This window comes from Eupeodes corollae, chromosome 1, assembly GCF_945859685.1.
Source record: "Eupeodes corollae chromosome 1, idEupCoro1.1, whole genome shotgun sequence".
In the NCBI taxonomy this organism is placed as follows: domain Eukaryota; kingdom Metazoa; phylum Arthropoda; class Insecta; order Diptera; family Syrphidae; genus Eupeodes; species Eupeodes corollae.
This window is the reverse complement of record NC_079147.1, coordinates 220387258-220410334: the sequence shown is the minus strand read 5'-3', so window position 1 is coordinate 220410334 and position 23077 is coordinate 220387258. Positions and strand designations below refer to the sequence as shown.

General features: G+C 35.7%; 1 protein-coding gene across 3 annotated transcripts; it reads left to right on the top strand.

Moving 5' to 3' along the window:
- Positions 1-35: 35 nt before the first annotated feature.
- On the top strand, positions 36-21222 carry LOC129953983 (E3 ubiquitin-protein ligase ariadne-1). Of its 3 annotated transcripts, XM_056067554.1 has the most exons (9): positions 36-567; positions 660-1002; positions 1094-1593; positions 10216-10371; positions 10443-10505; positions 10567-11216; positions 11288-11411; positions 11480-11706; positions 20651-21222. In XM_056067554.1, the coding sequence occupies exons 3-9, from the start codon at positions 1375-1377 to the stop codon at positions 20730-20732; spliced, it is 1521 nt and encodes a 506-aa protein (XP_055923529.1). In that variant the 5' UTR covers positions 36-567; positions 660-1002; positions 1094-1374; the 3' UTR covers positions 20733-21222. The 3 variants fall into 3 exon arrangements, with proteins under 3 accessions (XP_055923529.1, XP_055923530.1, XP_055923528.1); XM_056067555.1 differs by having other exon boundaries at positions 36-1002; positions 10449-10505; XM_056067553.1 differs by having other exon boundaries at positions 36-1002.
- The last annotated feature ends 1855 nt before the right edge of the window (positions 21223-23077 follow it).

Genomic DNA, 23077 nt, shown 5'->3' with positions numbered 1-23077 from the left:
AAACTTGCTCCAGTCGAATATTTTTGTTTTTGTTATTCGTTTTTCAATCTCTTGTGTATGCGTAGTTCTCTGTTCGTTATTTGTAAATCCGATGTGGAAAAAATAACTTGGCGAAAAAAGCAAAAACCTAGTTGAAAATCTTTTAGAAAAATCATCAAAATTAACATCAGTGAAGTAAACAACGAACTCTTTAACAATTTTTAATAGTGATAAAAGCCTTTACGAGTCGAAAACTACGCCGTATCGCTTGATTTATTTTCAAGTCGTACTTTGTTTTCAATTTCAATCGTGCATGCATTTAATTTTACATTTTGAATCGAGGATATGTTGTCTAATTAGGAAAAGGAAAAATACATCAAAGAGACCATTTTTATTTTGCTTTCCAATAAGAAAATTTATCGAATAATTTCTTCGTCCTCGGCCCCGTTTCGTTTTATCATGATGTGAAAATACTTTCAGTGAAAACTATCCATTATTACAGTTGAAAATTCAACTACGAAAATAGCTATATCAAAGACAAGGATAGCTATACCCATCGAATGCAATTTAGTGTGTTTAAACAATTAAGTGAGTGTAAAAGAGAAAACCAGAGCAATTTGTGTCATTTTTGTTTTTGACATTTCGTTTTCATTATTGTCTGTCTCGTTTCGCCTTAATAGAAAAAAAGCGAGAGCAAAACGATCATCCAAATTTCGCTGAGGGAAATTATAAGACAAGACCATCCCCCACCACACAACTCGTTAAGTTTTTGAAGTGAAGAAAAACGAAATTGTTTTGTTTTATTTTTCTCCTTCGAATTCGAACAAATTGAAATTTTGCCTTGTTGGTGCGTGAATGTGAAAAACTGAAAATGATGAAAAGTATCAGAAGCCATTAATTTTGATAAATTTTTAATGCTGCATTAATTCTAATTGAAGTGATCAAAAATTAAGAGAAGAAATAATCGAAAGCAATTGGAAAAGAAGTCGAAAGAGCCCAAGGCTGTTGATTTAGTTGGAATTGGTGAGTGAAGAAAAAATTTCCAAACAAGGTCAAGTGACGAAATCTTTTTTCTTTTATTTTTATGTGTTGTACACACGAAACAAAAAAAAAGTATCAAGTCAAGTGCATTACACCAAAAACAAGAAGAACGAACAGTGCCAGGCATTAGCAACAGAAAAATAGAAAAACAGAAAAATAACCAAAGCAATATTAATTGTTCGAGCACCAATTAGGACGTCGGCAGCGGTGACACTGTGAATAATTTAGTTTGAAATAGCTAGTCGACTGTGAGTTGTGAGTGCTAAGTGCTGAAACTGAGAGGGAGCCCTTGAAACAAGTAAAGACAATCAAAAAACGAGTGACCCAGCAGCAGTAGTAGCAGCAGAAGCAGTCATGGATTCGGACGATGATGTTTTCGATAATGATAATGTCGACTCTGGCAATGTCTCGAGCGGTGATGATGAAGATGACGACTTTGCCATGGAAGTAGACGTTCCCAATTCGAAGGAACGTCAACAGGAGCCCGAGGAGTACCAGTACGAGGTGCTGACCACAGACCAGATAGTCCAACACATGATCGATTGCATCAATGACGTGAACGTTGTTGTTAATGTAAGTACCTACCTACATTTATATAGTATACACATCTTCACCACAAACGATGGAGACAAAGTATCGACAATGTCAATTTGGGCTTGGGGTGCTCCTCCACACTAGAAAGAGTACCATCCGTGGTACTCATGTATGTCGTTTGCCTTGAGAAAAAAAGAAACAAAGTTGTTGCTATAAAAATAATATGTATTGTGTTGGGTTGTCTTGTTTTTATTTTTATTTTTATTTTGACTTCTTAGCTTTGTATTCTTCATTTTTTGTTTGCTTTTTTATTAATCGATTTTAATTTCGTTTTCTTTATTTTTAGAAACTGAATTTTTACTCTTTTTATTTTTGTTTTTTATTTTTTGTTGTTGCGTAGTTGGGATTATTACAACACCAAGCACCTTAGTCACCCACTTTTCATGTTACAGAGTTTACTAAAGTCAGATTTGACACTAGCAATCTTTTATTGAAATGTGATCCTAAAATACTTCTTTGTCCTATCCTTTCTTTTGATTCCTGGGTTGATGTGCAATACTGTGCTTCTTAGCGAGATCAGGTCTTTGCCCTTTGTTATTTGTAAAATTGGGAGAGCTAACATCACTCGAATTTTAAATACATTTACTCCCACGTTTGTTTTATCTTTAAAATATAAGATACGAAAATATTTTAAAAGGTGTTTTTTTAGACCTGTGATTTTCAAAAAAAAAAAAAAAAAAACGTATTACAAAGAAAGGGTTTGCCATTGCGTTGCCACCTACGCTGGTTCGAATAAATTTCAGTCGAGAAGCTCAATTTTGTACTACTTTTTACCGCATCGGGCCACTTTGGGGCTGTAATATCAGCAAAAACGAGCCAAATATACTATTCGAAGGCGTCAATCGTCTCCGGTTTCTCAAATAACCTCACAAATATTTCAGCTTTGTTAAACCGCACGAACTTGGACGCCACAGACCTACGACGCGTTATAATACACTCACCAAAATTTCCTTCAATAATTGATGTCTTACTCGAACCCAGCATTATTTTGGTAATAGATTTGAAAACTAGGAATAAATCAAATGACACCTGTCAAAGATACCACTTCGGAAAAAATACCCATTACTATCCAAAACCCTTTACAATTGTAAATCCAAGTTGGATAAGTGCATATAGAGCTAAATTTTAAAAATAGAAATTTATTTGTGAAAATAAATTTTAAAAAATGTTTAGAATTTATGCAGTGCATTATGTTTATTGAAAAAATAAAACTAATTGTTCAAAAATTATTTTGCAATGTTGATTGATTTCATAATGTTTGTTATTTAATATCATGAATGAGTAAACACAAGATTACACCACTAACTACCAATTTCACATTATTTTTATTATAACCAAGTATCGTGACGTTTACGGCAAAACAAATGAATCACCTTTAACTGCATAGTAGGTTGTTGTTTTGTTTTGTTATTAATTGCAAATTAATTAATAGTTAACTTCTGCCGGTTATATTTTGCTTTAATTTCTAAAAACACTTGAAGATTTGTGCAAAACATGTACACGTGTAAATATTTCTATTGGAATAGTGTTTAGTAATGTGGGATTTTCTTATTTCTTTCTGTTTTTAAAGTGTAGATTGTTTACAATAAGGATTGGCATTTGCGGTAAACCAGTGTTTGTATAGTCGAATAATGGAATTTCCAAGCCATTAATAAATTTGTACGTGTTTTAGCGCTGGCAATTTTGTGTTTTACGAATTAATACAGTCATAAAACAATATATCGGTATTTTTTTGAACTTAGATCTTTTAATAAATCCATTCCTGAGTTGTTGAGTTTAGTATACAAAATTATCGACGACGAATGGTTCAAGTTTTGAGGATAAAGTGGTGATTCGTGAAGGAAATGTGGATTTTCACCCGATGACCAATAGCCAACAGTTAGCTTCAACAATGAAGATAATTTTTTGATGAAATTCATCATCTTGGCGCAACTTCCCAAGTGCCCAATCCGTGAGTGTACGTCGCTTTAAATGGTCCATCAACTTTAATTCTTGAATCATCTTGATTTTGATTGGGTGTAACCCAAGGTCCTTAAGCAAAATACGGCATAAGGATGTCTGAGCGATGTTCAATTTTTGAAAACGCAATGGAATTGACTGATTTTGATAGTTTGCTTCGGATGCCTAAACGGTAGCTATATCTTAGACACTTTTAAAACTGGTTGTCTCACTAACACGACAACATCAGAAAACGAATGCGTAAACTCAAATGTTTTGCTCTAAATTATCTACGAGATAATAATAACGACCAAAAATTGGAGCTAACGTGCTTAAAGTTGGAGTCACCGACTCCGAATATTGGTAGACATTTTCTATAATTTGCAGACATTGCTGGTTCGCGTACTTTACCTTGATGAAAATGTTGAGTTTACACAATAAGTTGCTTATGACAGTTTTATAATTAGTAAAAAAGTGCGTCCCTAAATTAAATTCAAAGCCATTGCTTTTTGGAAAATCTTATATATGACCAAACCATAACCATATCTTTCTTAACCTAGACTATTTTGTGTCTGTTCAATTTGCAAGATACAAATCATCCAAAGTTAAGACTTAGTTACTTAGGGCCTCAGACCTGTTAGGTCCGTTGGGAACCCCTTAAGGGGCTTAGGGCCTCTACTACTCCTACGCGCCATCGTGTACGGTTTCCGGAGATGTGTTTCAGCCCCCTCCAACTCTTGCCTAGTGACGCTGATTCCGCCTCGACTGTCCTGCGCCATGTGCTTCTCGGTCGTCCAGCTCTTCTTCCTTTTTGTGTGAGGAGATTCCACTGCATTGGTTGGCCTGCAATGCAGTCGTTACCTTTTCGAAGCTTTATGTCCAATCCATTGCCACTTACGTCTTAGTATTAGTGATTCTATAGGTTCCTGAACTGTCATTCTATGAAGGACCTCATTTGAGATACGGTTTGGCCAGAAAATCCTTATGATGTTACGAATACATCTATTTCAAAGGTTTGCAGCTTTATTGTTATGACTGAAGTAACCTTCCAAGTGCTGCACCTATCAAAAAGCACCGATTCGACATTTGTGTGAAACAGTCGTATCTTTGTTCTTAAGCTGATAGAGTTAGAGTTCCAAATTTTTGACAGCATACCGAACACCGCTTTTGCTTTGCCGATGCGGCAGGTGACGTCTTGTTCGGTTCCGCCTTCGATGGTGCTTCCAAGAAATTGAAAGCTCCCACTTTTTCCACCGGTTGCGAGAAAATAATTATTTGAGAGTATGGTTGGGTTCCGAGGCTGATCATTTTTGTTTCGCTGGAATTAATTTACAGCCCCACAACTTCTGCTTCTTTGTCATTTGATGGTGATCCATGATCTTATGAGAGAGTAAGCAAACATCTTCCGCGTAATCCAAGTGCTTTAAATAGGATGTCAAAGTCCATTGGATCCCTTCGCTACCTGACAGAGCTGAGTGCAGTACATCGTTTATCACCAAGAAAAACAATATTGGCGACAGAATACAGTCCTGTCTGACTCCGCTTCGGATTTCAAAATTATCTGACAACCTACCATCGTGCAGAACGTGACAATTGGATCCTTCATATGCCGAATTTATAATAACAATTCGTTTTTCTGGGATGCCTCTCCTTCGCAAAGCTAACCAGATATACTCCCTGTTAACGCTATCAAAGGCCTTCTCGAAGTCGATGAACAGCAGATGTAGTGGTGATCGATATTCAACGCACTGTTCAATAATGATCCGCAGGGTGTTAATATGATCAATACAGAAGGATCCAGCGCGTTGCGTTCCAGTACGACTTTTGCTACTATTTTGGCAACGCCAGGTAGAACGCAAATTCCTCTCCAGTTTTCGCACTTTGTTAGATCTCCTTTTTTGGGGGCTTGACGATAATTTAATTCTTCCACTCATGGAAGAAGCTTTCGGTGAGCGGATGAAGCAGTTCGCTGGATGACGTTGGCGCTGCTTGCAAACCGAGGAAAAGTGTTCTTTCCACCTTCTGACTTGCTCATCCACTGAACTTATCACAGTATCGTCTACTTCTTTCACCAGGTGTTGCTTTGAACTGTGTGTTCCGGTCAGGTTTTTGGTTATTCTGTAAACGGTCCTGCTGCCACACCTGTTTGCAGCATCTTCTGCTTTTTGTGCCAATGCGTTGATGCAGTTACGCTTGTCGCGGCGCACATTGCGGTGAACTTCTCTCTTTTTCATGCGATACGAGGACTCCAGCTCATTTCTTTCTTCCTCTTGTGCAGCAGTAATTCGAGCCCTTAGCCGTTTGCGTTCGTTGAACCTTCTCCAAGATTCTTCTGAAAGCCAAGTGTTATTGCTTCCTTTATTTTTCGAGCAAATATTCTGTCAGCACCTAAAATAACATTAGGAGCATAGCGTTTAACACTATAAAAAGAGTATTTTAGAGCATCAATAAAACTCTTATACAAACGAACACTAGACTATTCAAAACCGACTGAAAGCCAAGTTTAAAAATATTGTTGACTAGTGTATCCAATCATCTAAGGTCGACTCATTTACTCAAAGCTGAACTTAACTTCTGGATTTTTATTTTCAAGTTTTGGTATTCAACTTTAAATTTTGAGCCCTCCAGTTGATCAACTTTAGATTTTTTTACTTGCAAGAATAGTAGAGGTTTAGAGAGAAAACCTGAAATTTTCCAGTATTTTGTGTTTTTATCTTTCCAAAATATTTCCAACCTTTTTTTGCATCAGTGGCATTTAAGTTTTCTTTCATTTGTGTATATTTTTCACGTAAAGACTTTTCCGCAAAAAGAATGATTTTAGTCAGTAATTCAATGAATAATTATTTTGTACACTGCAATTATCTGGCACGTGTATGCAACATGAAAAGAACACCTTCTCTCACTCTTTAAATTTATCCAGTTTTGTGATACCATCGGATTTCTTGTTTTCAATAATATTACGGTATAATAGTGCATTTTTCACTTACCAATCTTCTTCGAAAATCTATACTTAATATTATAAATGCGAAAATAACTCTGTCTGTCTGTCTGTTACTCAATCACGCCTATACTACAGAACCAATTTGCATGAAATTTGGTATGGAGATATTTTGATATCCGAGAAAGAACATAGGCTGCTTTTTATCCCGGGAAAACAACGCATTCCTTTGCGAAAATTTACTTTCCGGGGAATCTAGTCGCTTTCACTACTTGATTACTAAAGATTTGAATAATATTTTGGCAAAATTGGTATTACGGGATAACAACGCATTCCCAACCATCATGAACAAAGTTGTCGAACATGTTAAACTTATCATACACGTATATTAACGCGGGCTTCGTGCACCACGTGCCTCAAGCCCTCAACGTAAGACGCAAACTGTGGCTCCCACCAAGTTCCACAAATAATAGTTTTAAACCTAAACTTTGTTATGCTCAACTTTTCATCGCCAAACACGAGCCATGTAGGTACAACAAATAATTCACTGGGTCTGTCTTCTACTTCTGAAAATTCTGTTTCGGCTGAGGCGTGTGGCGAGTGTGCCGGCGGGTGTCGTACGTGATAGACGAGGCAGGTGGGGGCCGCGGTAGTGTGGTGCGGGGGGAGGGATGCGGACGAAGTCGCTAGTAAAAGCTAGTAATAAATAATTCTTAGAAATGTATTGCCGTACTCTAACAATATCTTTTTCATAAACTATAATTTAGTTGACCAAATAATGTTTAAAATGTATTTTTAAAATGACAAAAAAGTCAATTTTGGCTTCAGGCGCGAGTTTTAACAATGAAATAAGTAAAAAAAAGGAGTTTGTATTCTCGAGCTTTAATCAACTCTCAAGTTAAGTGTTTGCCTCAAATTGAACAATAGTAAGAACAAAATCGCCCTACGATCCATTTTCTTCGGCAAAAGTGATTTTATTTATCTTCGCTCAAAGTTGAATTTGAAAATAAATATAATTTAAAAGTGCAAACTCGAGATTTCTCTGTGAAATCGCATTTTGTTGCTTCTTAAAAAAATGTCAAAATATAATTAAACTCTTGGATTAGATTGGATTGATTCAAATTTGGCAATATATTCGCTCGCCTTGTACTTATCGCACTTCGTTGCACTGTCAGTTGCTTTTATTTTCAATAATATAGCCATATTGAACTTCATTTGAAAAAATAGCCATTCTTCCTTCTCTGTTTTTATGTTTTATCACCACTTCATGTGGTTGATTTCTTATGCAAATGGAACAAATAAACAATTGTCTGAAGATATTTTTAAACTTTAAAACATTCTTAAACAACAACCGTCATCAATATGATAAGTATTCTTATTTTGTACGTTTTCTCCCAAGGAAAAGGGTGATTTTTTAGCTATTATTTTGTTTCGCAAAACTGGTTTTAACAGTTGACACACGTTTCGTGTTTTATTTCACTGTCAGACATCTTCAGTTTTGTCTATAATTTGACTTGCATGACATGTGGTTTCAGCAAGACGATGCCACATGCCATACAGCACGCGCAACAATTGACTTATTGAGAGGCAAGTTCGGTGAACATTTTATTTCACGTTCGGTACCGGTCAATTGGCCGCCTAGATCGTGCGATTTAACGCCTTTAGACTTTTTTTGTGGGGCTATGTTGAAGCCATGTCTATACAGACAAGCCCGCTTCAATTGACGCATTGGAAGACAACATTGAAGCGTTTATTTGTGAGATACCGGCCGAAATGTTGGAAAGAGTATGCCAAAATTGAACTAAGCGAATGGACAATTTGAGACGCAGTCGAGGTCAACATTTGGATGAAATAATCTTCAAACGTTAAATTAAATGAACCGCACTATCTGTTTTTTTTTTAAAATTTAAACTAAACCTATAGCTTTTAAGAAATCACCCTTTATTACCAAAAAATTGTTGTTTTTTTTACAGTGCGGCACGGATCTGGGCCTCAACACGAGGCTTCATCCAGCTTGGTTCTGTCTCCAGTTCCGCACGCCACATATGTAAAAGTCCTTTTTAAGCATGTGGCGCCTGAGTCGCGGTCATCGTCAACTGCGTTGTACTAAGGGATTGAATTCAAAGACTTTTCGAGATCTAGCGTGGATGTCCATTCGCTCTACATGACTCGGCTATACAAGTAGTTGGACATTTATTCTTTTGACTTGATCAGTGTAGCTATAAAGCCCGTACAATACGTCCGTTGTATCTTCTAATTCACTCTCCATCCAAGAAGAGTTTTTCTCTCAAATCATCCTTAAACGTTCTCATCTTGCATAGACATAGTCAAAGCCTTGGAGTCATAAATGAGAACCGGAAAAGAGAGAACATTACTACTAAATTGTCTTCTAAGTCCGTTTCTGTGTTTTATTTTAGAGCTGGTGTTGTGGCAAAATTTATAGGGGTACTTAAGTAGACAAAATCCTCAATTACTTCAAAGTTATAGCTGTTGATGGTGGCATTTTGTCCAAGACTTCATCGGACCCCCCCCTTCCTCGAATTAGAGACAGATCGCTCTTACATCCCTTCTTTCCAAGGTCATAAAAACGCTGATTAACTATCAACTTCAAAAAAATGTCATTATTAAAGATATATTAAAGACAAGCAATAGAAATCGGTCCACTTTTGATCTAATGGTTTATCGCACCGAACAGGGGAACAAATATTTACGTTTAAAGAAAGTACTTGACACTTCGAAAGCGTCTCATTGAGAATTATCTTGAAACTTCAAAAGCATCTCATAGAGAAGTATTGGATGGGTTCAAGTCCGAGAAACATAATAAATGCTGGTGTGCCCCAGGGCTCTGTTCTGTCTACCACACTCTTATTTTTATTAATGATCTCCTGTCGGAAACTACTAATCTACCTATCCCCTTCGCTTACGATACTAACCTCGGCTTTCATTTTTAGATTCATAATCCGACTTTTCCAATGTGGATCTTCAACGACAATGTATGATAAGCTCATTAAATGATTCTCATTGGCAGTGTTGTTAAATGGGGCATCGAGAAGAATTTAATTCTACGGAAACTACTGTCTTTAAAGCATACTTTACTACCTTTTGCCTTCAAATATGCTGCAATATGTTTGGGTTGCCAATTACATTCCTCCTCTAAGCAATTCAACCGTAATACTTTCGCCTCCAACAATGCTCATCAATTTAACCTGTATCCCAAGGTGGTTCGTACTATCAAGAACAGATATTCGTTCCTTAACCGTACTACTCGAATGTTGAATGCTTTACCTCTCTCTGTCTTTCCCAGTTATTGTAATATTCTGGAATTCAAAACCAATGTGCACCTTAAACTCCTTTCATACTCTCTCTTCCTCTCCTAGTACACAATCTGTATTTACACAAAACAAGGGTGACAAAAATCATTTTGAGTGTACAAACAAGTATAAAAAAATGCGTAATTCTTTTTACCCGATCTCGAGGTTCCCATGCTCTTTTTTTTTGCTCCCAACAAAGTAAGCATACTCAGTTCTTCATTGTTTTTCCTTTTTTATCCGAATTCGAGGTTTCCCAAACGTAAAGAGAGAACGTCCCTAGCTAAAAGTTATATGGTTAGTTTTGAAATCCATCCTAAGCTTCAATGAAAATTTACATCCTAATTTTGTACACCTTCTTTTAATAGTTTCCCAAGATATGTTAATGTTTTTTTGTTATTTCTATTACAATTCTAGTTGCCAAGGACCATAACCAGAATTTTATTAAATCACTACAAATGGGATAAGGAGCGACTTATGGAGCGATATTTCGATGGCAATCAAGAAGATTTCTTCAGAGAAGCGCATGTTATAAACCCGTTTATTAAATCGAATTTAGTAAACAAACCAAAGGTAAACTTATTCAGTCATGAAAATACCACAAGTACTCGTTATTAATAAATAAATGTATGTTTATGGTCTAGCAACAGATATCGTCCTCTGTAGCTGAAGAATGTGAAATATGTTTTACTTTGCTGCCACCGACGGTAAGTATCTAAAAAAAACAAATGCAATTGTTCTCCTAATTTAAAAAATGTATTTAAATAGACAATGACAGGCTTGGAGTGTGGCCATCGTTTTTGCAAGACTTGCTGGGGCGAGTATCTCACAACGAAAATCGTGACCGAAGGAAATGGTCAATCGATTGCTTGTGCAGCCCATGGCTGTGATATATTGGTCGACGATGTTACTGTTACCAAATTAGTAACCGATCGCAGGGTGAAAGTCAAATATCAACAACTCATAACAAATAATTTTGTGCTGTGCAATCGGCTTTTGCGCTGGTGTCCGTCCGTGAATTGCACCTATGCGATTAAAGTGACATACGTGGATGCACGTCCGGTGCGCTGCAAGTGTGGTCACTCGTTTTGCTTTGATTGTGGCGAGAACTGGCACGATCCGGTGCAATGTAGGCTTTTGAGGAAATGGATTAAGAAGTGTGATGACGACTCAGAAACATCTAACTGGATAGCAGCCAATACCAAGGAGTGCCCCAAGTGTAATGTGACGATCGAAAAGGATGGTGGCTGCAACCATATGGTTTGTAAAAATCAGAACTGCAAGCATGAGTTCTGTTGGGTGTGCTTGGGCTCGTGGGAACCACACGGCTCTTCATGGTATAATTGCAATCGCTTCGACGAAGACGAGGCTAAAGCAGCACGAGATGCTCAGGAAAAATTGAGATCTTCATTAGCGAGGTATTTTCTTATACTTAACTTTTAAAACAATCCTTTTTTCTACTTGAATTTGTATTTGATTTATTTTGTAGGTATCTTCATTATTACAATCGCTATATTAATCACATGCAGTCGTTGAGGTTCGAGAATAAATTGTATGCTTCTGTTAAGCACAAAATGGAAGAAATGCAACAACACAATATGTCATGGATCGAGGTATGTTGTTTTTTGGTGTCACTAAACTTTTTGGTATAACCGTAAGCCGTTTTCTTTTTTGAAAAAAGGTCCAATTTCTTAAAAAAGCTGTCGATATTCTTTGTCAATGCCGTCAGACTCTCATGTACACATACGTTTTTGCGTATTATCTCAAAAAGAACAATCAGTCCATGATATTTGAAGACAACCAAAAAGATCTGGAAAGCGCCACAGAGAAACTCTCTGAATATTTGGAACGTGATATTACATCAGAAAATTTGGCGGACATCAAACAAAAAGTTCAGGATAAATACAGGCAAGTTAAATTATGATTTTTTTATTTATAGTGTTAGGCTTTTGCAGTTGACGTTGCCAGAATTTTTATAATTATTAATTTGTATAAAATATTCTTCGTGGAATGAGCCATTTTATTATGCATACGATAAAATATACATAAAACAAAAAAAATAAAACTTTAAAGAGGTTATCAAGATCAAAAATGTATGTTTCGTTGAAACAAAGCCATTCCCACAGAGAACACCAGTAATACATTTAGGTAGGCTAGAAAGATCATGATCAGAAACAACGTAAATACTACAACTTTCCAAAAGTAGTAAGAATTGCTGGTCTTTAAAAAAAACAAAAATATATAACTCCTCGTCATCAACGATTCCTTCAATCGCAAGTCTTATTGACACTCCTTTTGTAAGCTCGATCGATAAAGCCAATTTGCTTGCAGCACAGTTTGCTGTTAATTCGACGCTGCCAGAGAGTAACGTGACCCCTCCTGTACTTGAGAGCGTAAACGATTATGTTGGACGCATCTTCTTTCACAATCGTACAGTTGCATGATTTTTAAAAGATCTTGACAATTTCCAAAACACAAAAGCTCTTTAAATAATAGCAGTTGGGCTTTCGTAGTAATAGGTCTACTATTGATCTCATGGCCTCATCTCAAGCTGTCAAAAATAAATACTTAGGTACATCGTTGATTCACCAGAGGCCTTCAGGATTCTCGAAGCTTCTCGCCTTTGTTTATATAGGCTTGTTGAGAGTTACTCCTTTCCATTTCTGGATGTACTCCCAGTAGTAGTGGTAGGGCCATTCTTCACAACCCTGCCAATACTGGAATTAGGTATCGCTAACTTCATACTCTCGTTGCTGCCAACAGCAGAAGAGGGTCCATGGTGGGTAGGAGCACCGGAGAGAGGAGCGCGTTTCAGGACTCAACTGGAGAAGATTCTTTAGTATCATTGACCTTATCGAAGATCGTTTTGGAGAATGTAAGATTATTGCTGTAGATATTTCAAAGTGTTTTTATAGAGTTTTGCATTAAGCTTCCTTAACCATGAATCTCTTCTCCGTTACATTGGAAATTACATTTCGGGTCGTTCATTACAAACAGTAGTAGTAGTACTAAATAACGCTGGTGATCCCCAGAGCTCCGTTTTCTCTCCGACATTCTTCCTTATTGTTATAAATCATCTTCGTTCTGAAAATTCTAATCCACTAAATTATTTCACTGATGAGAGTACCTTCAGCTTTTTATATTTGTTTTTAAATTCACAACCTTGTCCTTCGGATGTGGTACTCTAACGACAGCTTTAATAAGTTCATGTACTTCTGATCTTGACAGCATTTTCCAATGGGAAATCAAAAATCGTGTAGAACATAATGTTTCGAAAACTAAATGCTGTTTACTGTCGCAAAAGCGATTATCCGTGGATGGCATTTGTATTGTGGAGACAGAAAAGCTTTTAGTTTTAGTGCATCACAAATCATCTCCTGTGGAGTGAGAACATACATATGTAAAGTCGCAAAAAACGCTCTTAGGTTTTCTCTCTTAAAATGATATATGGCCGATGTGTAGTTGAAAAATTTGTATCTCTTAAGCACCGCATCATCTTAAGTGACGGAAGAAAAGTTAATATGAAGGTACCAAAGACAGACATGAGAAAGTTCATTTGCATGCTAATACAAGAACTTGTTTAGTGTATTTCCTTGCATTTTTAACTTACCACCGTCTAAACGAATTAACTTTTGACAAGACCCTAGAAAATTGGGCAGGTTCAGACGATAAAAGGGACTTGAAAAAGTAAGGAAAGTTTCTAGTATCTGATTGGCCAGCTGCCAACATTAGTTGACTGGAAAGTTGGTCAAGAAAATTCTCCCTAACTATTAAGTCAAGTCTACTTATGTCAAAATGACAGTTGATTATGTTTTTTCATTCAACTGAAAGCTGAACTTTATTACTCTATGATTTGTTTATTTTCTGTACAATTCCGTTTTCAGTTTTATGTAAAACAGTTTCTTGTCAAATTGGTTTAGGAATAAGTAATATTGATTTAAAATACAAAGTGCAAGTCGTGATGGACCTGTAGCTTGTCTTAGTAGTTTTTTGAAGACAACTATTTGTTAAGTAGTTTTTGGACGATCAACTGTTAGTTGAACACTTGAAAATCTTACTAGTTGCTTTGGTCAAAATGTACTTTAAAAGAATACAATTGACTGCAAATGAAGTCCCTTATGTTGTCTGAACCTGCCCATTATGACTTACAATTCCTGTAATGTAGATGAATGATAACTCAGTTAATTTATTTATTTAATAACTAAGACTAAAATATTACTCTTAAATTGCCAAGTTAGGGGCCGGTTATAGCTATCAGTAACATTTTTGTTTTTAGTTTTTGAACATGTAACAGATTATTTCTAGCACAAGAATGATGCAATAAGATAACTCAAGTATTTTTTTTTTTCAAAAAGAAACAATGGGGACATTCACTAAGTTAGTGGCTACGTAGTCAAGGGATTATGATTGGCTAAATGCAAATTTTTTTTTTTATAATAAGCACTCACTCAAAGGGATAATACTACCCTTATTATGTAGACACAGTGTGAGCACTAGGAAAGGGAGAGAGGGTTTGAAAGGAGATGTCGGTGCACATTGGTTTTGAATTCCTGAATATTGCAATAGCTGGGAAAGACAGAGTGTGGAAAGGCATTCCACATTCGCATAGTACGGCTAAAGAACGAATCTCTGTAATTGACAGTACGACCGAAGACGGGTTCGAGGGTATATTGGCGAGCATTCCTAGAAGCGCGAGTATTACGGTTGAAATGGGGAGGAATGCAACTGACTGTTTCTCTAGATCATAAACCATTAAAATAACGGTAAAAGAGAGTGAGATAAGAAACATTTCGACGATGTTCAAGCGACGTAAATGATCTTATGATGACCAATCAATCTAAATGCGCTACGTTCAATATTATTCAAGAGGCTTAAGTAAGTTGCAGGAGCACCAGCCCAGAGATGGGAGTTATACTCAAGCTTTGGACGTATATAAGTCTTGTAGATAATAGTCAGATCAGAAGGTGTGAAACATTTCTTGCATCGTCTAAGGAAACCCAAACACCTTGCGGCATTGTTGGTGACATCGCGTATGTGATCTTTCAACAAGAGGTGGATGGTGACAAACATACCGAGAATATCGAGATGGCAAGTGTCGTCCATGGATAATGGCAAGGGGGTATATCTCGCTTAAACGATACAAGACAGCATTGGGTTTTCGAAGCATTAAATTCCACGCGGTTTTTTAATCCCCATTGAACAATGCTGTTAGGTCGGAATTTAATGAGCTTATCATATTTTGTCGTTGCAGTTCCACATCGGAAGAAACGAATATGAAAAGCTAAGAGTACTATTGTCAGCGAAACAATGTATTGGATTAAATGTTGCAGACAGAAGATCATTAATAAAAATCAGAAAGAGTGTTGGAGATAAAACAGAGCCCTAGGGCACACCAGCATTTGTTTTATGAATTTCAGAATTGAAACCATCCAATACAACTTGTATTGAACAATTCGAAAGGTAATTACTCATCCAATGAAGGAGGGATTCATGAAAACCGAAAGTACGCATTTTCGATAAAATAGCCTGATGCCAAACCCTATCAAATTCTTTTGAAATATCAAGTGCAATAGTCTTACTTTCTCCAAAACTATGTAAAGATTTTCTCCACTGTTCGGTGAGAACAACCATGTACTGCCGGTCATTAAGAAGGTTTCAATCTTCAAGATATTTCTTGAGCTGATAATAATTCAGCGTTTCCATGACCTTGGAAAGAAGGGACGTAAGTGCAATCGGTGGGTAATGAGAGGGTGAGGAAGATTCGCCTTTATTTGGGGATGGGCTGGACAAATGCGGTTTTCCATCCGCTCGAAAAGTAGAGTAGGACAGATGAAAAAGCTTCCGCAGTGGTTTTGCCAGCGTTAAAGAACACCTCTTCAGAGCAATAGCGGGAATACCATTGGGCCCAACGGGTTTATTAAGATCTTTTAGGACTCTCGCTACAGTACGAGTGCGAAAAAAGAATCACTAACTCCCTCGAGTACAGGCGGAGTCATAACACTTACTGGCAGCTTTGAATTGGCGGCGAACTGCCTATCAAAGAGATTAGCTTTGTCTAAAGAGCTAACAAATGGAATGTTATTTACAACGAGGCAACCGAGGAAGAGGAAGAATTCCTCATGTTTTTCAAAATGACCAAAAATGTTTACTGCCTTTGGACATTGCAGTATTTTTTGCTGTAATTTTGGTCATGTAAAAATTTGGTCCGTCGGATATAGGCGTTCCAAGCCTTCCTGGCTTTCTTGAACTTATTCCGGTTTTCCTCAGTTGGATTGGCTTTAAAACAACGGAAACTTACCTTTTTGACCCTAATAACCTCTTTACAGCTCGCATCGAACCATGCGTTTTCCTGAGGTCTGATGCTTTTAACCCTATTCGGGATGAAAGTTATCATTCCCAGGAGATTTAGATTTGTATTTAAATACAATTATAAATTATATTATATCCTCTATTTGGTTTTATTGAATTTAAAAAGAAAAAAAAATTAAAGTTTTGAAACACAAATTCTTCTTATTTTATATATTTGTTGTTTTCATTAATATGACAGTTCCGGATTGATTAGGAATTTTGCATTCGCAAAGCTAGTTGAATTTTGACTACGTAGTCACTAGCTTTATGAATGCGCCCAATGCATTTAAAGTTTTATTTAAATTATAAAACCATTTTAATTTTTTTAATGATGAAATTTCAAGTTTCAGAATTAATTTTTGTATAATCGAGTTTATTTGTTGACTAATTTGTGTAATAATTGTGATTAGCGGAAGTATAGTTTTCCGTCGGCTTTTTTGGTCACTGTAATTTTCGCAATGAAACAATTAAGTTACATTAACTTTATTAACACAAAAAATATACAAAGGATCTTAGTTATTTCAATGGGATACAAATACAATAAAGTTTACTCACTCAAGAAAAATAGGAAAACAATTGAATATTAGTTATATTAATGGAGTTAAGTCAAAATTGAATAAAGCAAAAACTAACTTTAAGAAGAAAGAAGAGAGCAATATACAGCAGAAATGTTTTGTGTGTCTTGTTTTCGGTTCATGTTTTTTGTTATTGAGAATATGTAATATTTCTAACGTTTATCGTTTCGAAACATGTATCTCTGTCTGTAGAACTTCCACGCCTTCAAAGTTTGGAGAATGACCGCTTTCAATGTTGTGACTGGCCAGGGCTGTCTTCGCAGATTTTTTTAGTTTTGTGTCGGATTTATGATTTAAAATGCGTTGTCTAAGCAGTTGTTTTGTGTTCCCTATATAACACAGGTTACACGGTTCATTTGGTTTACCATTTACGTGGTCCAAAACCAGATCTGCAATGGTCGGAGATAGTGGGTTGCCCATTGGCATCCCAAAAATTTGTTTGTAGGTAGTGTCTTTGTATTGAACAAATTTTTATAATCGCAATATTTTGTTAGTTAATGTTTTTGAGTACTTCGTAAATATTAATTATTATTGTTAATGTGGTTCATGTTTTTGATCCATTCCTATGTCCATTATTATCATACAAGTAGAGCAGTTAGCGGGTTTTCGTTCTTTAAAAGACGCTGTTGTGTTAGAAAAGACGAACATAAAAAAGACCTACTCGAAGTAGTTTAGCGTTCTGTTTAGTAACATCAAAATCTGTATATGAAAATTTGTTTTTGACCCTTCAGAAAATATAACTTTGCACTATTTAACATTTTCTTTAAGTGTTGTTTTTTGAAAATGTAACCAGAGTCGGTTCTTGTCTGCATATCCCTGAAGGGATGATGGTTGAATGAATTAATTTATTGCAAGTAATCATTATAAATTTTCCAAACACACAGACTACACCATCCCCCAACTACAATTCGATAGGAATTTCTAGATTTCTATACCTACCAGATCTTTTTGGGAGGATGGGACATTCTTAGAGGATGAGTCAATCCACTTTTACACAGATGGCTCAAAGACCAAAGAAGGGGTTGGTGGTGGTGTGTACTCTGAACGACTGAAATTAAGTCTGTCATTCCGCCTTCCCAATCATTGTAGCGTGTTCCAGGCGGAACTTTTGGCGATTAAGGACGTCTTGTCTTGGCTCAAAGAAAACGTGATATCAACATCTGATATCCGTATTTTCTCCGACAGCCAGGCCGCTATCAAATCTCTGGACTCAGTCTCTACAAACTCTATAACAGTCCATAACTGTCGATCATCTCTAATGGAGATGGCGCAACAGTTTAATATTCACCTTTGCTGGGTGCCGGGCCATAGAGACATTCCAGGTAACTGTAAGGCAGATGAACTCGCCAGGAACGGTACAGTACAACCCATCCTACCACGTTTGGCAAGTACTGGCATACCAATCGCTACTTGTAAACTGCTACTAATGCAAGACGCTGTGAGGAGGGCAGGCACCAGGTGGACCAACATCACCACGTGTCAAGCCACAAAAAACATCTGGCCAACACTGGATTTAAAACGTTCAAGGTGCTTGCTCTCTCTAAGCAGATCGCATATAAGCTCGATAATAGGTGTCATAACCGGACACTGTCTAATAGGAAAGCACGCCATGAGACTAGGCGTATTATCAAATGACTTTTGCAGAAGCTGTATGGACGAGGAAGAGGAAGAAACGGTTCTTTATCTTCTCTGCACATGCCCTGCTCTAGCTCGAAAACGCAAGAATTACCTAGGAGAATTCTTCTTTAACGATCTAAACGATCTAAATCATATCGGGATAATCAGCCTCTCACGTTTCGTAAGAGACTCTAACTGGTTCCATTGAGCTTAGGAGGAAGCCTCAAGATTCATGTGGTATCACAATGGGCCATTAAACTGGCCTAAGTGTGTCCGTTCCATCTTGGACAGCCACTATAACCTAACCTAACCATCTTTATAGGAGAAAGAATCTTTGAGGTAGTTCTTGTCACACATAATTAAGCTGGCTATAGAGTAATCTGCTCTCCAATTGACGGGCATTTTCAAACATCTGATTTCGGTTAGATTCTTCAAGTTTTTTGATGATTTCGAAGAACGAAAGAAAAAAAAAAAAACATTTTAAAAGGGCAATTTAAAAAAAAATAGAAAAAAATGACTAGCAACATTAAAGCGTCAGAAATCTTCATTCATAATTCTGGATCTATATCGTAGGGCAACTTTGCAATAGTTATAAAGCTTGGAGACATCCATCTAAGTAAGCATACTAAAAACTTGTTCCCCTAATAAAAAGTCACTTCCAAGAATATTTCTTCTAGTTTCCCTTAAAGTTGGACACTTTCCGACGAAATGCATGACGTTATCTCTCTGCTAAATTACAAATAGTACATTCCCGTGGTAAATCGGTTCTGTGCGATATGAAGTTCAGGTTGAGTAGTTCGCTTCTTAACTTGACCATTGTAGAAATGACGTTTACCTTATTTGCAACATGGAAGTAGTTCCTTTCTGCGAGATTATGGTTGAGCCTACTGTAAGTTGCTCTGAACAAGCATTTAAGGGTCTTGCATTTTAAGGGTCTTTATAGTGGTTATAGTCCGGTTTTCAGCATAATCACGTAATTTGGAGTATTTTTTGGCAGACGAAATATTCTCTTCACATAATGTGTTCTTCACCATGTGAAACTTGTGAGCCATACAAAAGGATAGGAAATCAACACCACCTGGAAGGTCATCTATAAGGTCATCTATGAAGAGCGAAAACAGGATGGGACTCAATATACACTCCTGTCTTACTCCCGAGGTGTTTGTGAACCAATCAGAAAGCTCAGGTCCGTTCCACAATGTAGCCTGTGTTCCTCTATACAGCTCTTCTAGAACGCGTCCGAACTTCACAGACAAGCCCAGACCACATAGCTTGTAGAATAAAGCACCTTGGTTGATTGAGTCGAATGCTGCTTTGAAGTCAATAAAGAACGCATACAATTTTCTTCCCAGTTTAATAAAGCTATCAGCTAGCCTCCTGACAATGGAAATATTATCTATTGTAAAATACCCTGATCTAAAGCCCGTTTGTGTCTCTTTTAACAGATTCTGATCTGCAATTCACGTTGTGAGTCTCTTCTGTAACAGGGTTGTAAAAATCTTATAAGTCGAATTAAGAAAAGAAATATGCCCCTCAAATACTCCACTAAAAAGGGTACACCAAAACTTTGGAAAAAGCTTTCCCGTTAGACCTGTACTGACTATTTTTGTTGAAACGGAGTATAATATTTTATGTTCAGATAATATATTGTTGATTTTTTTAAAATGTAGTTCCACAAAAATGTGCAAATTATGTAAAAAGTACGTTTGGCGAGACATAATGACCAAATACGTTAAATCTATATCTCCCGATTGTGCCACCAAAGATGACTTCTCTTTCTATCTTGCCGTTAAAATCTCCTAAAACAATTTTAAATATAATAGCCAGGGCACCGTCAATTGTCTTGTCCAAGAGCTCGAAGAATATTTCTTCATCTTTCTCTTCTGTTGGGGCATGCCCGTGTTAGGGTTATGTTCGCGGATTTTACCTTGATGCGAATTATTGTGATGCGCTTGCTCACGCTGTTGAAACTTAAGACTTTTTGCCTGAGTCTAATTTCAACAACAAATGCACACCCTAATAGACATTGTCTTTGTTTTCGGTAGAAGTCGCCTGGATCCGAAGGCCCAGATCCTAAGTATAACTTAACGACGCACGGGGAGGCGAATTCAGAATTCATACTGCGTGCTATACAAGAAGTTGAAGTTTCTAAGATAAACCAAACGTTATTAGATCGAGTTTAAAATTGATTTTAGAACTTGGTCAAGAGCTTTTAATGTGTCTAATTTATAACAATAATATAATATAAAACAAACATATTATCTCTCCTTTACTGAATAACAAAACTAATTAAATTTTATTTTCAATTCTAGGTATTGTGAGAAGCGTAGGAAAGTCCTATTGGATCATGTTCACGAAGGTTACGAAAAAGAATGGTGGGACTACACAGATTGATAAGCCTAAAAGGCCAAGCAATATTTTGTTAACCACACAGCACCTAAAACTTTGAGAACAGACAAACAAGCGCTTAATAAAAACAACAAATTTTGTTTTACAGACCCCACAGAGAAAACAAACATCAAAGCAAATATTAGAAAGAGAATAGTTTTATAGAAACAATAAAAGAAAAAGCAATTCAGGTGTGATGTGTGAGAGAAAAGAAATAATAAAAAAGAAAACAATTTCAATCGTAATTCACTAGTTTACAATCTCTTCTTTTTGTGTGAAGATTGTATTTTGATTTTCTGTTCTTGTTGTAATTTAGAAAGAACAAAACTTAAAAATATAAAATAAAAAAAAATAAAAGCAAAAAAAAGAAAGAAAACCAAAACAACCCCACCCGACCCCATCAAATGGAGGCGCGGCGCCGTGTGTAATCCTTGTAAATAAAAAATTCTAGAAGAAAACAATTTTAACATAAAATTAATTGTAAGAAATATAAAAACAAAGATACGTTTTTCGTTTAAAAACTTTTAACAAAAAGAAAAACAAAACAATGAGAAATAATACAACAATTATTATGTAATTAGAACAACAAACAAAATGTTAGGATACATAAAGTTGTTCTCTATTAAATTAGAAAAAAAGAGACATTTAAAAAATATATTATCGTTCTTGTGTGGAAAAAAGCAAAACAAACAAATTTGCAAAATAAATAAACAAAAACCGAATAAATCTCTTCACATAAATTGAATTAAAAATCAAATTTAATCCAAAAATAATAATAAAAAAAAAAAAAAAAACAAATCAACTACAAATAAAAGAGAAAACAATCGTAATTTTTCTTGATTAATCAACTTCTTGAAATACAAAAGAAAGCAAAGTCGTTTTTTTAATCACAATTTCTTTAAGTTTTAATATTTTGGACATGACATTGATGCATAAAATTGAAGTATTCTAAATATTTTGTCTTATTTCGAAAATGCTTTGGATTAAAATTGTTTGATTTTTACAAATTTATTAATTATTATTAACTTGTTGTGTTTGCTCCCTATTTCTTTAGTTTATTATTATACATAATATATACAAATATTATTAATTTGAAAACTATATTTAAAACAAAAAAAATCTAAAAAAAAGAACAAAAATCATATTTTTCGGAAAAAAACAAATAAAAATATTTTGAAAATTTAAATACGTTTTGGTTATTTTATTTCTTTTTGTAAAATGATTAAATAGATGTTGACGTTACTTCCTTGTCTCCTCAAAAATAAAGGTTTGTATTTATCTACTATCCGAATCACTTTTTGGAGGAGCTTACTTACTAGTTTTTGAAATTTGTATGGAAATTTAAAGCGAAAATAGCCGTTACTTTTGTTAACGGTTAAATAATATCACAAGATATTCCCATACGTACATCTCTCCAAAAATACCTTTCATTTGAAGTTCAAATCGTTGAGTTCCGTTGAATACTTACGGAGAAAAATGTACTCAAAGGTACCGAAAATTTGATTTTATGCATGACCATTTAACGGTTTAATAGGCTATATCTCTGGTCTCCCGAAGTTTTGACACTTCTCGCCATAGAATAAAATTATAGGCTAATGATAAGCTTTCAATTGGTATCAATTTCAATTCTGTTGGTTTTACTCCCAAAATGCACATGAATGTCCAGAATTTTGCTCGATTTTTCTTTCTGGCCACTTTAAAGGGCTTTATTGAAGCTTGTGTTTGACGTAGACAAATGTTTTATACACCAAAATGACCGTTTATTTGTCAAGATTATAATAAGAGTTCATTTTTGAAAATAAGTTTTGAAACATAGAAAATATGTAGTGTTTTCTAAAAAATGTGTTTTTTTAACTGTTAACCGGTCTAAACCGGTCAAATCTTCGAGTGACTTAAAGTTGATTGTATTATAATAACTGTACACGAAATAAGCTTTCGAAAGAGACCTCATTTGTAAAGATCGAAACGGTACTTTCTGAGTTAGAGACAGTTTTGTGGGGATGAAGCGTTATTTTTTAAATTTTCCTTACATTTACCTGCAAAAAAAATTGCATTCTGCTGATATTGATTTTCGTATTTGAAGTGAGATAATCAAAATTTATTATACTTTAACGGTTTTTGGGATTTCAAAAATATTATTTTTAACTTTAAACCAAATTATAACGGCGAAAAACTGTATTTTAACGGTTCGGTGTATTTTGACGCACAATGGTTGGTTTTTAATGAATAAAATCTTAGCGCCTCCATTGATTCAAATGAAATTTTCAGATATGATAAAGAACAATACAAGGTGTGATAAAATCAAACTCCCGCCCACTGACACGCCCATTTTCAGAAGGATGTCAACCAAA